At 44.9% G+C, this 14,660-nt stretch overlaps 1 protein-coding gene across 1 annotated transcript; it reads right to left on the reverse strand.

Annotated features, from left to right (window-relative positions):
- Positions 1-1,464: 1,464 nt before the first annotated feature.
- Positions 1,465-2,831, reverse strand: LOC127301484 (uncharacterized). The gene has a single exon (XM_051331741.2). The coding sequence runs from the start codon at positions 2,739-2,741 to the stop codon at positions 1,722-1,724; it is 1,020 nt and encodes a 339-aa protein (XP_051187701.1). The 5' UTR covers positions 2,742-2,831; the 3' UTR covers positions 1,465-1,721.
- Between the last annotated feature and the right edge of the window lie 11,829 nt (positions 2,832-14,660).

A 14,660-nucleotide genomic window follows, 5' to 3' on the forward strand; every position in this document is an offset into this window, starting at 1 on the left:
AGTTATTGCGTGCAACCACCCGCTGCCGCCGCTGTTTTAAGGCGCCCTGCAGTTAGCGCCGCTCATAATCCTTCTCGTCGCCGCCGCCTCCCCCTCCCAGATCCTCTCCTCGCCGCTCAAAAAATGTCGTCCTCCCGCAAGATCGCCGCGGCGAACGGCTTCGGACGCGGCAGCCTCACCGTGGCGGAGGCGTGGGCGCTGTACCGCGCCGGTATCCGATCCCGCCGGACATGCGGCTGCCAAGCAGCGGCGGTGGAAGATGGCCGCGAACGGCATTGGCGTTCCGCCCCGCCGGCCGCGCACGGACCAATGGTGGGACGCCGTCAAGGCCCGTCGGGCTCAACTCACCGCCCAGGAGCGGAGGGATCCGACGTGGGCGGTCGACAACAACGACGCCTGGTGGACGTCGTACTTCCAGGCGAAGTACGACGTCGAGATGCGCAGCACCGACGGGCTCGTCGGCGGCCCCAACAGCTGGAACAAGGACGGCCGCGCCCTGTTCTAGGGCGTTCCGGGGCGCACCCTCGAGAACGTCATCCGCGGCCTCCGCAACGGCGCTCCGCGGCTGGAGATGCCGTCGTCGCCGCCGCCGTCTCCTCAATGGCAGCCGAGGAGGACGACTTACTCGTCCTCCTCGCACTCTTCTTCCTCGGGACCGGCGCGATCGGCGCGATCGACGCCGTCCTCGTCGTACCGGTCGGCGCCCTACACCGTCCCCAAACGGGAGGTCAAGGAGGAGCCGGCGACGCCCGTCAACACGAGGCGTGGCGGTAGCGGCAGCGGGCGGCAGCAAGGGAGGCGCGGCGGCGCCCTCCTCATCCCGAAGCCGGAGGTGAAGGAGGAGCCGGAGGAAGCGTCGCAGGCGGCGCTGCTGGCGGAGTACGAGCGGCGGGGGCGGCTCATCGCCAGGAGCGTCGTGCCCGAGGACTGCCCAGGGCTGCGGGCGGCGTTCATGGCGTCCATGGACGACAAGGACGCCTGGAGGGGCGACCTGGACGCGGCGATCGCCATGTCCATCCTCGACTCCGGCAAGCCGCTGGTGGACCTCACCGACGACGGCGAGGCAGGACCAAGCGGCTTGGTGAAGGACGAGCCCGTGGACGAGCCCGTCGACGAGCGCGGCAAGCAGGAGGTCGTCACCGACGAGATGTACAACTTCCAGCAGTACTACGACGCCTCCGGCCGCCGCAAGCGGTTCTAGATTAGGTTTAGTTTTAAAGTTAGTCAAATTTCGTTCGAATCTATGTAAATTTGGACGAATCTAATCGAATCTAGTTAAGTTTAAAATTTGCGAAATTTTGTTTGGGGGACGCGACTGGGGAGCGACGTCCCCCAAACGCGGCACGAACGAAACACGTCCCCCAAACGCTCAATCCGGCGCGGTTTGGGGGACGCTTTGGGGGACGCGACTGGAGATGCTCTAATGCAGCGTGTAACCAACCAGGACGGGTCCAATTCGCCTAGTACCTCTGAATAAACATTCATAATTCAGAGAATCCCTAGCTACTGTCTGCTTAGCTCAGGCGTTGACGGTCGTTCAAATCATGCGATCAATAAGAAATGACAGAAAAAGAATGTGAATATAGTACTTCCATCGACGGCAGAATTAATCGAGCACGTCATGTAAGATAACTCAATAAAAAATTAAGATAAAATATAAACAGCTAGGCCGATCAATCAATCAATCACGGCAAATGGTATAGGCTGGATGGGACGATCAATCAGGCGCTTGTGACGTTGAAGTATCTGAATGCTTCAGCCCAGCGGCGGTTGTCCTTGATCATGTGCACGGCGATGGTGTCCGGCCGGAAGTTGTCCCTGAACCAGTTGAGGTCGTACATCCGGGGCTTGAGGTCGTAGCGGTTCTTGCCCCGCTTGCCGATGTTGAGCCACTTGCCGAAGAGGAGGTCCTCGGGGCCGTGGGTGTCGTTGTACCGGAGGATGTCCTCGTTGGTGGACACCCAGCTCGCGATGTCCCACGACACGATGTACCCCATGCCGTGCATGAACTGCATCGGGTCGTCGCCGACCTCGAAGCCGTAGCCGATGTAGGCGTCGTCGCGGGGCTTGCCCCGGAGCTCCGCGGCCATGGCCGCCACGCGCAGGTAGGTGTCGTCGTCGGTCTTCATGACGTAGTCGTAGGGCTCGGAGGAGAAGGTGCGTGGCACGGAGGAGAAGTACTCGTGCGTCTTGCCGTCGTTCATGTTCTCCGTGCAGTTGAGCAGGAGGATGTCGCCGTGCCGGGCCGCCTCGAGCGCCACCAGCGTTCTGTCGACCGGGTCGATGCCCACGCCGCAGAGCACGAAGCGCACGTCCACCTTCGCGTAGGCCGGCGTCGGTGGCTGCAGGGCGTACGCCAGGCGCACGATGCCCCGCCGCTCGTACCTCTTCGGCGTGGTCAGCACGCCCACGAGGAGGCGGAACTCCGGCTGCGGCGCCGTCAGCGTCGTCGTCTCCGCGGAGGTGGAGACGACCTTCTCGGCTGCTCCCGACGCGACGGAGTAGCCGTCGGTGTCGAGGCCGGGGCAGAGCACGCCGAGGCCGTTGGAGCGGACGTGGGAGGAGCCGAGGCTCGGGATGACGACCACCGCGGCGAGGAGGCCGAGTGGCAGGAGGAGGAGGTAGGGGGTGCAGAGCTTGGAGGAGGTGGGGAACAGCGCCTGCGACGACGAGACGGTCTTCATCGCGCGCCGCGTCTCCTGCAGCGAGATGAAATGGAACGAGGAAATCCGCGTGCCCATATAAGCCGACGTATACGACGTGGGGCTGACTAATTCGGCGCAAAATCGCGTGGACACGCGGGCGTCGAGACTTGCTGTTCAAAGGGCGACATGGAATCGACCTGGGGTTCTTCATCAGATCTTTTTGTGCATATACTAACATGCATTAGGAGATGTGTCGACGTCGAAGGGCATGTTGCGTTAGTTGGCAGATGGAATCGCCCGCAAACCTTCTGTTTCAGTTTGTAAACGGGCCACGAATTAAGCCAACTAATCATTCATAGTTTCATCAAGTATATGGCATGGCACGGCACCGTGCATGATGGATGGAGGCAGGAAGATCGCTTAGTTTGTCGGTTGCCACTACTTGATCCATGACGTACATGGCTTCCATCGACCAGCCGGCCTTGTGATCGAATATGAGACCTCACCAACTCAATGATTGTATTAGTACTAATTTACTATATTTAGGTCTAAGAGTACGTATTCCATTCGTATTAGCTGGACGGAGTACAGGACACGTACATACGCACTAGAAGGACCAGAAGAACACGTGGACCCACATTTATGCGTACTTTTTCTTTCGAATGAACTTGAAACTAAGAAAATCACATTAAGAAACCATGGAAGTCCCGAACACCCTAACTCAAGAATCTAGGGATCTGTTATACTATACTACCTTTCAATAAGTAAGACTATCGTAGCCACGAAATGGATCACTAGAATAGCGAGAGAATAAAGAATAAAAGTTGATAAGGTTTTGGGTATTTTTGGCGTATAGTTTGCAAAAAAAAAGTAAAACACAAAAAAGGAAAAATGCAAGTAATAAAGTAACAAAAGTAACAACAAGCTTATTTCAGAGAAAGCACAATCCTCTATGCAGCAAAAGACCAAGCTTAGTACATATGTTAGTTAAATGTCCCGAGGACGACACTGATTATTAAGCAAATTGTTTCATGATGAGTGTCAAGTTTTCTTCCTATATAGAAGCCTCATATAGGTGCAACCATATACATGAGCAATTGCACTCATACCGATTGATTCCAAGACCATGTTGGCAAGAAAACACGGGATTTATTAAAACTAAAGTCCAACCACTAGTTAAAGATTTACGGTACCCGATAAATAACACTCTATTGCAGTACGAAATCTGTAACATGATTTGTGTCACTTCATGCCCCTCCTCTAAGGTGCAATGATATGAGCTCTTATAGGGGAAGTAGTATGTAGTCGATGTTCGTACATTACCATCATAGAACCACATCAAAGTACGAAACTTGAGCAAATACTCAAAGCTTATTATATAAGAACCATGGCTATGTCATCGTGTGCCTCCATGAACATGGGAAACTACTCACAACTCTTAATCATGGACATGGACAGTCGCATAATGAATACAACACAATTTGAAAATAGAAATTCACCAACAAATAATCTCAAATAGCCAGGTACAATCATACACTAGATACTACAAACACGATATAAGGTTCCGATCTACCAAATTGTGAAGGGGTGACATTGATCTCGGAGATGGTGATGGTGATGCTAGTGAAGATGATGATGGAGAGCAACATGATCCACCCGCTCCTGGAGAAAAAGATGACTTTCGCCTCCGCCGCCGTCTCAAAAAAAAAAAATCCCTCAAAATTATGGCATTACTTTTCCCACCCGATGAGTGTCTTGTAAAAAGGAGGGGACGAGGTGTGCTCGAGGCGCCTGTGGGCCCCCATGGCACGACCAGCAAGGGGGCGCAATTTGGGCCTCGTGGCTCCACTCTTGTGCTTCCAATGTTGGCGCCCTTGCATGTGATGAAAAATCAACTGTGGATTTTTTGTCGAATTAATTGATCTCCGTAAGGTCTCTGAAAAGGAAAAAAAGATGTTTTCTGCCTACCACAATTAAATACCAAAACATTGGAACGTTGGGAGAAAGTCCCATAAATCTTCTAAAAGCTCCATAATCATGCAAGTATCATAATAAAACATGGACCGTCATGACATAGAATTGGTGGTACAAAATGCATGTATCAACACCTAACCGCTGCGTATCTCCGCCGTCGTCGTCGCGGCCACCAGAAGAAGGAAAGACAGAAACTAGCAACCCCAAGCTCGACGAGACTCCATCACTAAAGAAGCTTTGAGAACCTCAAAAGTGGGTCGCCAAACACGACAGCTTTGTTGTTGGGGATCATCGGTTGGGGCCACCATCCCTGAGTCTGTCGCCGAGCTCCAAACCTCGTATACCCTATCGATGGCATCTAGGGGTGAAGCCAAATTTGCTGGCCACGAACAGTGCAAACCTGAGCATGTCTCACCATCTTCGGGGCCCATCGACGGTGACCGGCAAAGACCAGTTCCTTTACAGACTCTGGATCTCCATGGTGACACTGGAGTAAGCACCGCAACGGTCGAGCTGGAGAAGAAAATCCCAGACCGAGGAAACCACCACAGTAACAATTCCCTCGACCAGAATACCATGCACCCATATATGTCTTGTCGTCCATGAAACAGAGCATGTAGGATACATATAGGCTACACTAGCACAAAGCAAAAATTAAGCCGCGTAAACCATGATCGTTGTAGTCATAGATAACGGGATTACCACTAGACGCGCAGTTGCGGAACTCGATGAAGCACGTGGGGCAGTGTAGTCGTATTACGTCCTCCTCCTCGTCCCACGAGCAGCTCTCGCTTATGCGGCTCGTCCAAGTTCTACATATGCAGCACCTCCAAGGTATCCACACGTACGGAGTGGAAGTGTCCCACGCCGTACTGCTAGGTGCGCACGTGCAACTGAGGCACGTGAGGAGTGGCGGCTAGGTGGAGTGGTTCAACCATAATCAGCTCGCCACACCATCTCTTATACAGGCACCCCTGCAGGGCTCCAAGCATGCAACACTTGAGGTCCATTAGTACCCTAAGTCCCATTGATACGTCTCCAACGTATCTATAATTTCTTATGTTTCATGCTAGTTTTATGACAATACCTACATGTTTTGCTCACACTTTATATCATTTTTATGCATTTTCTGGGACTAACCTATTAACAAGATGCCGAAGCGACAGTTCCTGTTTTCTGCTGTTTTTGATTTCAGAAATTCTACACAGGAAATATTCTCGGAATTGGACGAAACAAAAGCCCACGGCCCTATTTTCCACGGAGTCTTCAAGAACACCGAAGAGGAGTCAAGGAAGGGCAGCAGGGGGCCAACACCATAAGGCGGCGCGGGTGGCCCCCTGGCCGCGCCCAGATGTGGGGAGGGAGCCCCTGGCTTCCCCGACGCTGCCCCTTCGCCTATATATTCCCTCCGTCGCGAAAACCCTAAAAGGACAAGTCATCCTCCACGAAAAGTTACGTAGCCACCGCCATCGCGAAGCTAAGTTCGGGGGACAGATGTCTCTGTTCCGGCATGCCGCCGGGACGGGGAATTGCCCCCGGAATCCATCTCCATCGACACCACCGCCATCTTCATCGCCGCTGCTGTCTCCCATGATGAGGAGGGAGTAGTTCTCCCCCGAGGCTGAGGGCTCTACCGGTAGCTATGTGGTTCATCTCTCTCTCCCATGGTGTGATCTATATGAATATGTAGAAGTTACTCTTGTCTATTATGCACTCTAGAGGTTACTTTAATATGAACTCCGGATGTTGTGGAGCTTGTTTACTCCGGCTTGAGGTGTGCTCTTGTAGCCCTACACAATGAATGGTGTTTGTTATCCAACAAGAGAGTGTTTGAGAGTAGTACTTATTTGTTCATCTATGTGATCATAGGCTTTGCAATCTAGATGTCATATTTTATTCAAGTGTTTTATTATGTGAACCTTGGAGTTACTGTGACCTCGGTGTAATGGTGACAGTGTGTGCGCCGTGTGTAACTCCCTTATGAATTGTGGTGTGTTAGTACCTCCTATGAATGCTCACGGTGACGGTGTGGGGTGTTTATTAGTACTTGGGAATACGCCTTTGAGGTGTGCTTTTGCACACTTGCCCAATGAATTTGAGTTCTTTATTCAACAGGAGAGTAGTATGATGAAGTGCTTATTTATATTCAATTATGATTGCAATGTTGAGAGTGTCCACTAGTGAAAGTAGGGTCCCTAGGCCTTGTTTCTAAGCATTGAAACACCATTTCCAACAAGTTCTGCTACATGTTTACTTGCTGCCATACTTATTTCAGATTGTTATTACCACTCATATTCATCTATATCACTTGTATTTCACTATCTCTTCGTCGAACTAGTGCACCTATACATCTGACAAGTGTATTAGGTGTGTTGGGGACACAAGAGACTTCTTGTATCTTAATTGCAGGGTTGCTTGAGAGGGTTATCTTTGACCTCTACCTCCCTGAGTTCGATAAACCTTGGCTGATTCACTTAAGGGAAACTTGTTGCTGTTCTACAAACCTCTGCTCTTGGAGGCCCAACACTGTCTACAGGAATAGAAGCGTGCGTAGACATCAAGCTATTTTCTGGCGCCGTTGTCGGGGAGGTAAGGTAAAAGGTATTCACATCCTCCGACTACTAAGCTATTTCCTAGCACTGTTGCCGTTGTGTGAGTACTCGAAGCTATTTCCTTTAGATTCTGCAATTATATCTTTTTGTTTCTTGTTTTTATTTCACTAGTTAGGATTAATGGAAAACAACAAAAATATTAGAGATCTTTATAGTATTTATCTTGAGTTAGGACATGAGGTGTTTGAAGAGAAAATTAAAAAACCTATGGAACTTTGTATGCATGCTAATGGCAATGTTATTAGTATGAATTCTTTGAACACCATTGTTGCTAATGCTATGGAAAATTCTAAGCTTGGGGAAGCTGGTTTTGATGAGCATGATATTTTTAGTCCCCCAAGCATGGAGGAGAAAATTTACTTTGATGATACTTTACCTCCTATATATGATGATTACAATGATGACTATCATATTTTTAGTCCATCTACTATTGAGGATAAAATTCATTATGATTCTTCTATGCCTCCAATTTATGATGATTATAATGATGGATGTGATAGTTTTACTCCCACTATTACTAATAAAATTGATTATGCTTATGTGGAGAGTAATGATACTTTTATGCATGTGAATAAGAATGCTTTATGTGATAGTTATATTGTTGAGTTTGTTCATGATGCTACTAAAAGTTATTATGAGAGAGGGAAACATGGTTATATGCATCTTAATAATATTAAGTTTCCCCTCTTTATGTTGAGAATCTTGAAGTTGCGCTTGTGTTGCCTTTCTATGCTTGTTGCATTATGCTTACATGACTTGTTTATTTACAAGATTCCTTTTCATAGGAAGTGGGTTAGACTTAAAAGTGTTTCTTATTTGCTTTTGATGCTCTCTTTTGCTTAAACTCTTATTTCTTGCGAGAGCATCATTAAAATTACTGAGCCCATCTTAATGGCTATAAAGAAAGCACTTCTTGGGAGATAACCCATGTTTTTATTTTGCTAATGTTTTGTTGTGTCTTGGAAGTTGTTACTACTGTAGCAAACCTCTCCTTATCATGTTTATTTCGTTGTTGTGCCAAGTAAAGTCTTTGATAGTAAAGTTGATACTAGATTTGGATTCCTGCGCAGAAACAGATTTTTAGCTGTCACGAATTTGAGTTGACCTCTCTGTAGGAAACTCGTAAAATCCTGAAAAAATTCATGCGTGATCCTCACATATGTACGCAACTTTCGTTCAATTTGAGCTTTTCCATCTGAGCCTGTTAAGTGCCTCGAAAAAATTCATCTTTACGGACTGTTCTGTTTTGACAGATTCTGCCTTTTATTTCACATTGCCTCTTTTACTGTGTTGAGTGGATTTCTTTGTTCCATTAACTTTCAGTAGCCTTGGGTAATGTCCAGAAGTGTTGGGAATGATTGTGTCCTCGCTGAACATGTGAATTTTTTTATTATGCACTAACCCTCTAATGAGAATGCTTTGAGTTTGGTGTGAAGGAAGTTTTCAAGGATCAAGAGAGGAGGATGATATGATACGATCAAGAAGAGTGAAAAGTCTAAGCTTGGGGATGCCCCCGTGGTTCATCCCTGCATATTTCAAGAAGACTCAATCATCTAAGCTTGGGGATGCCCAAGGCATCCCCTTCTTCATCAACAACTTATCAGGTCACCTCTAGTGAAACTATATTTTAATTTCGTCACATCTTATGCACTTTACTTGGAGCGTCTGTGTGCTTTTATTTTCGTTTTGTTATTTTCATTCTCTGAATAAATCAGATCCTATCATGCTTGTGTGGGAGAGAGACACGCTCCGCTTTTTCATTTGAACACTTGTGTTCTTCGTTTTACTTTAATATTCATGGCGAAAGCTAAAAGCCTCAGCACTTATTGTTATTTGGTTGGAAACAGAAAATGCTTCATGTGGTAGTTGCTATATTGTCTTGAATAATTTGATACTTGGCAATTGTTTTGAGCTCTCAAGTAGATCATGTTTAAGCTCTTGCATCATGTAGTTTAAATCTATTAATGGAGAACTACCGTAGAGCTTGTTGAAATTTGGTTTGCATGATTGGTCTCCCTAAGGTCTAGATATTTTCTGGTAAAAGTGTTTGAACAACAGGGAAGACAGTGTAGAGTCTTATAATGCTTGCAATATGTTCTTGTGTAAGTTTTGCTGTACCGGTTCATACTTGTGTTTGCTTCAAACAACCTTGCTAGCCAAAACCTTATACTGAGAGGGAATGCTTCTCGTGCATCCAAAACCTTGAGCCAAAACCTATGCCATTTGTGTCCACCATAACTACCTACTATGTGGTATTTCTCTGCCATTCCAAAGTAAATTGCTTGCGTGCTACCTTTAAAAATTCATTCCTTGTCTTTACAATACATAGCTCATGGGAAAGTAGCCTAAAAAACTATTGTGCTAATGAATATGTTGCTTATGTATCTTAGTTCTTATAAGTTGCTTGTTGAGCGGTAACCATGTTAATGGGGACGCCATCAACCTGTCACACCTTTGTTGAATATCATGTGAGTTGCTATGCATGTTCGTCTTGTCTTAAGTAAGGGAGACTTCTCATGATTAAATGGTTTGAGTATGCATATTGTTAGATAAGAACATTGGGCCGCCAACCAAAGCCATGTATCACGGTGGAAGTTTCAGCTTGGACATTAATCCTCAAATCTCTTATGAGAATATTATATGTTGTTGAATGCTTAAAGCATAAAAGAGGAGTCCATTATCTGTTTTCTATGTTGTCCCGGTATGAATATCCTCAAGTTGAGATCTATCAAAATCGAGAAATCAAATGCGATTTATCTCCTTGGACCTTTGTACAGGTGGCATAGAGGTACCCCTTTGTGACACTTGGTTGAAACATATGTAATGCAATGATAATCCATGGAAATCCGAGCTAATTAGGACAAGGTGCAGGCACTATTGGTATTCGATGCATGAGGCTTGCAACTTATAGGAGGTTTTATGCATAACACATATGAATTATTACTACCGTTGACACAATTGTTTCCATGTTTTCAAAATAAAAAGCTCTAGCACATGAGTAATCCCTGCTTCCCTCTGCGAAGGGCCTTTCTTTTACTTTATGTTGAGTCAGTTTACCTACTTCTTTCTATCTTAGAAGCAAACACTTGTGTCAACTGTGTGCATTGATTCTTACATGCTTACTTATTGCACTCATCATATTACTTTGTGTTGACAATTATCCATGAGATATATGATACGTCCCCGACGTATCCATAATTTCTGTCGTTCCATGCTTGTTTTATGACAATACTTACATGTTTTGCTTGCACATTATGATGATTTCATGCATTTTCCGGAACTAACCTATTAACAAGATGCCACAGTGCCAGTTCCTGTTTTCTGCTGTTTTTGGTTCCAGAAAGGCTGTTCGGGCAATATTCTCGGAATTGGACGAAATCAACGCCAAACCTCCTATTTTTCCCGGAAGCATCCAGAACACCGAAGAAGAGTCGGAGAGGGACCAGAGGGCCACCACACCCTAAGGCGGCGCGGCCAAGCCTGGGCCCGCGCCAGCCTAGGGTGAGGCGCCCCTAGGTGCCCCCCTGCGCCGCCTCCTCGCCTATAAAATCCCTTTCGATCTAAAAACACCGTACCAATTGACGAAACTCCAGAAAAGTTACTGTGGCGCCGCCGCCATCGCGAAACTCCAATTCGGGGGACAGAAGTCTCTGTCCCGGCACCCTGCCGGGACGGGGAAGTGCCCCCGGAAGCCATCTCCATCGACGCCACCGCCTCCATCATGCTCCGTGAGTAGTTCCCCCATGGACTACGGGTTCTAGCTGTAGCTAGTTGGTATTCTCTCCCCCATGTACTTCAATACAATGATCTCATGAGCTGCCTTACATGATTGAGATCCATCTGATGTAATCGGTGTTGTGTTTGTTGGGATCCGATGGATGATACATTATGATTAGTCTATCTATAAAGTTTGTGAAGTTATTGTTGCTGCAATCTTGTTATGCTTAATGCTTGTCACTAGGGCCCGAGTGGCATGATCTTAGATTTGAGCTCTATACTTATTGCTTAGATTGTATCTACAAGTTGTATGCACATGTCACTGTCCGGAACCAAAGGCCCCGAAGTGACAGAAATCGGGACAACCGGAGGGGATGGCGGTGATGTGAGGATCACATGTTTTCACCAAGTGTTAATGCTTTGCTCCGGTGCTCTATTAAAAGGAGTACCTTAATATCCAGTAGATTCCCTTGAGGCCCGGCTGCCACCGGCTGGTAGGACAAAAGATGTTGTGCAAGTTTCTCATTGCGAGCACGTACGACTATATACGGAAAACATGCCTACATGATTAATAATCTTGATGTTCTTTCTTAATGCTTTGATTCCTATCAATTGCCCAACTGTAATTTGTTCACCCAACACTTGTCATTTATTGGAGAGTTACCACTAGTGTAGATCGCTGGGAACCCCGGTCCATATCTCATCATCATATACCTGTTCTACATGTCACTGGAAGTAGTATCAACTATCTTCTGGTGCCATTGCTCTCATATTGCTATTACTGCTGCTGTGTTACTATTACTACTGCTCTCATATTACTGCTACTTTCACATCACCCCTGTTACTAGTGCTTTTCCAGGTGCAGCTGAATTGACAACTCAGTTGTTAAGGCTTATAAGTATTCTTTACCTCCCCTTGTGTCGAATCAATAAATTTGGGTTTTACTTCCCTCGAAGACTGCTGCGATCCCCTATACTTGTGGGTCATCAAGACTGTTTTCTGGCGCCGTTGCCGGGGAGGCATAGCTCTACTCATAAGTTCACCTGGGGAGTACACTCTACCTCTCTCTCTGTTTTTAATTTGTTTTATTTTATTTTGCCTAGTTTACATTTGTCTAGTTTGTTTAGTTTTATTTTCCTCATATACCCAAAAATCCATAAAAATTTGAAAAACCAAAAAATTTAAAACTGCTGTTATGGGAGAACCAACAACCTACTTGGAGCTTATGGAATGTTATAATTGTTATAGAGAATCAAGAACTGGTAAAATAATGAGTGCTATGATAGAAAAATTAAATACAATTGCTAGAATCTTGCTTAGACGCCATGATATAAACTGTTGCTCTCAACAGGATACTAAACATCTTAAATTTCAATGTGGCTTTAGTGAGGAATATTTTATTAAGAGCTATAATCGGAATTGCTATATTCATTATGGGTTCGAAGAGGTAGAACAATTTGTCTTATTTATGGGAGCCTCCGAGATAGAATCCTTCAAGGTTGAGAATTATGAAACTTGTGCTATTTGTAAGGACCTTAAAGATTATGTCTCTACTATCCTTAATTCTTGCATAGAATGCTACAGTAGGAATCCTTATATCCTTGATTATAAAGAGAGACACATTAATGCACAAGAATGCACTCACAATTTGCAGGAACCGGTGGAAGAAGAAACTGATGAACCTGAAAGCTCATTGGATGAAAAAGAGGAGGAAATTGATGAACCTGAAAGCTCATTGGATGAAAAAGAAGAGGAGAGCGACGAACAAAAGGAGGAAGAATGGATTAGCTACCCATGCCAACCTTCTAATGAGAGTAACTCTTCATCTCTTACACTATTTGATTGTCCTCCATGCTTACCAAAAGAGGTTGAATGTTATGTTCCTGTGGATTCTCTTGAAATATTACCTATGAGTAAAACTTGTGAGAATAATTGTGCTACTGTTATCTATGATAATCCATGCTACTTTGATAAATCTTATGATAATGCTTTGTTTGTGCCTGATGTCGAAATGCATGGTACTAAAGAATTTTGCGTAGCAAATATTTATGATAAAGCTCTAGATGATGGTCCTATGTTACTTGATAAAATTAATTGTACTACTAATGAAAATGGGATTGGAGAGTTCTTGACTTATTCTATGAGTCCCATATCTCTTGAGATTGATCAACTACCTTGTTATATTATTAATAAAAGTAAGTTTGAAAGTTTTAATTCCACTATTCTTGAGATTGATAAAAATTATGAGTTTGTGGATCATGAAAAGTATGCTGCATGTGATAGTTATATTGTTGAGTTTACTCATGGAGCTACTGAAAATTATTATGAGAGAGGAAAATATGGTTGTAGAAATTTGCATGGTACTAAAACACCTCTCTATGTGCTTAAAATTTTGAAGTTACACTTGTTCTATCTTCCTATGCTTGTTACTTTGCTTTTCATGAACTTGTTTATTTACAAGATTCCTTTGCATAGGAAGCATGTTAGACTTAAATGTGTTTTGAATTTGCTGCTTGATGCTCTCTTTTGCTTCCAATACTATTTCTTGCGAGTGCATCATCAAAACTGCTGAGCCCATCTTAATGGCTATAAAGAAAGCAACTTCTTGGGAGATAACCCATGTGTTATTTTGCTACAGTACTTTGTTTTATATTTGTGTCTTGGAAGTTGTTTACTACTGTAGCAACCTCTCCTTATCTTAGTTTTGTGTTTTGTTGTGCCAAGTGAAGCCTCTAATCGAAGGTTGATGCTAGATTTGGATTTCTGCGCAGAAACAGATTTCTATCTGTCACGAATCTGGGCTGTTTTCTCTGTAGGTAACTCAGAAAAATATGCCAATTTACGTGCGTGTTTCTCAGATATGTACGCAACTTTCATTAGTTTTGAGTTTTCTGATTTGAGCAACGGAAGTATTTTATTAAAATTCGTCTTTACTGGCTGTTCTGTTTTGGCAGATTCTGTCTCTGTTTTTTGCATTGTCTCTTGTGGACTTTAAGCGAGGTTTTCTAGACGTAGAGGGCTGTAGCTAATGTTTTATTGAGTTCTTGCAATGTGCCACTACAGGACCGAGGTGGATTCAAAACTTTTTTTTGAGTACTAACCCCTCTAATGAAGTTTATGAGAAGTTTGGTGTCAAGGAAGTTTTCAAGGGTCAAGAGAGGAGGATGATATATGATCAAGAAGAGTGAAAAGTCAAAGCTTGGGGATGCCCCTGTGGTTCATCCCTGCATATTTCAAGAATACTCAAGCGTCTAAGCTTGGGGATGCCCAAGGCATCCCCTTCTTCATCAACTTATCAGGTTTCCTCCCCTGAAACTATATTTTTATTCGGTCACATCTTATGTGCTTTACTTGGAGCGTCTGTGTGCTTTTATTTTTGTTTTTGTTTGAATAAAGATGGATCCTAGCAATCCTTGTGTGGGAGAGAGACACGCTCCGCTTTTTCATATGAACGCTTGTTCTTCGTTTTACTTTTAATGTTCAATGATAAAAGTTGGAAGCTACAATAATTATTTTTATTTGGTTGGAGACAGAAAATGCCTCATAATGTCTTGGATAATTTGACACTTGGCAATTGTTTTGAGCTCTCAAGTAGATCATGATTAAGTTTTTTCATGTAGTTTAAACCTATTAGTGGAGAACTACCGTAGAGCTTGTTGAAATTGGTTTGCATGATTGGTCTCTCTTAAGGTCTAGATATTTTCTGGTAAAA

The sequence above is a fragment of the Lolium perenne genome, chromosome 5, assembly GCF_019359855.2.
Source record: "Lolium perenne isolate Kyuss_39 chromosome 5, Kyuss_2.0, whole genome shotgun sequence".
In the NCBI taxonomy this organism is placed as follows: Eukaryota; Viridiplantae; Streptophyta; class Magnoliopsida; order Poales; family Poaceae; genus Lolium; species Lolium perenne.

Excerpts from the sequence above, each read along its gene's own strand:
- LOC127301484 (XM_051331741.2), bottom strand. The coding sequence starts at position 2,741 with ATGGGCACGCGGATTTCCTCGTTCCATTTCATCTCGCTGCAGGAGACG.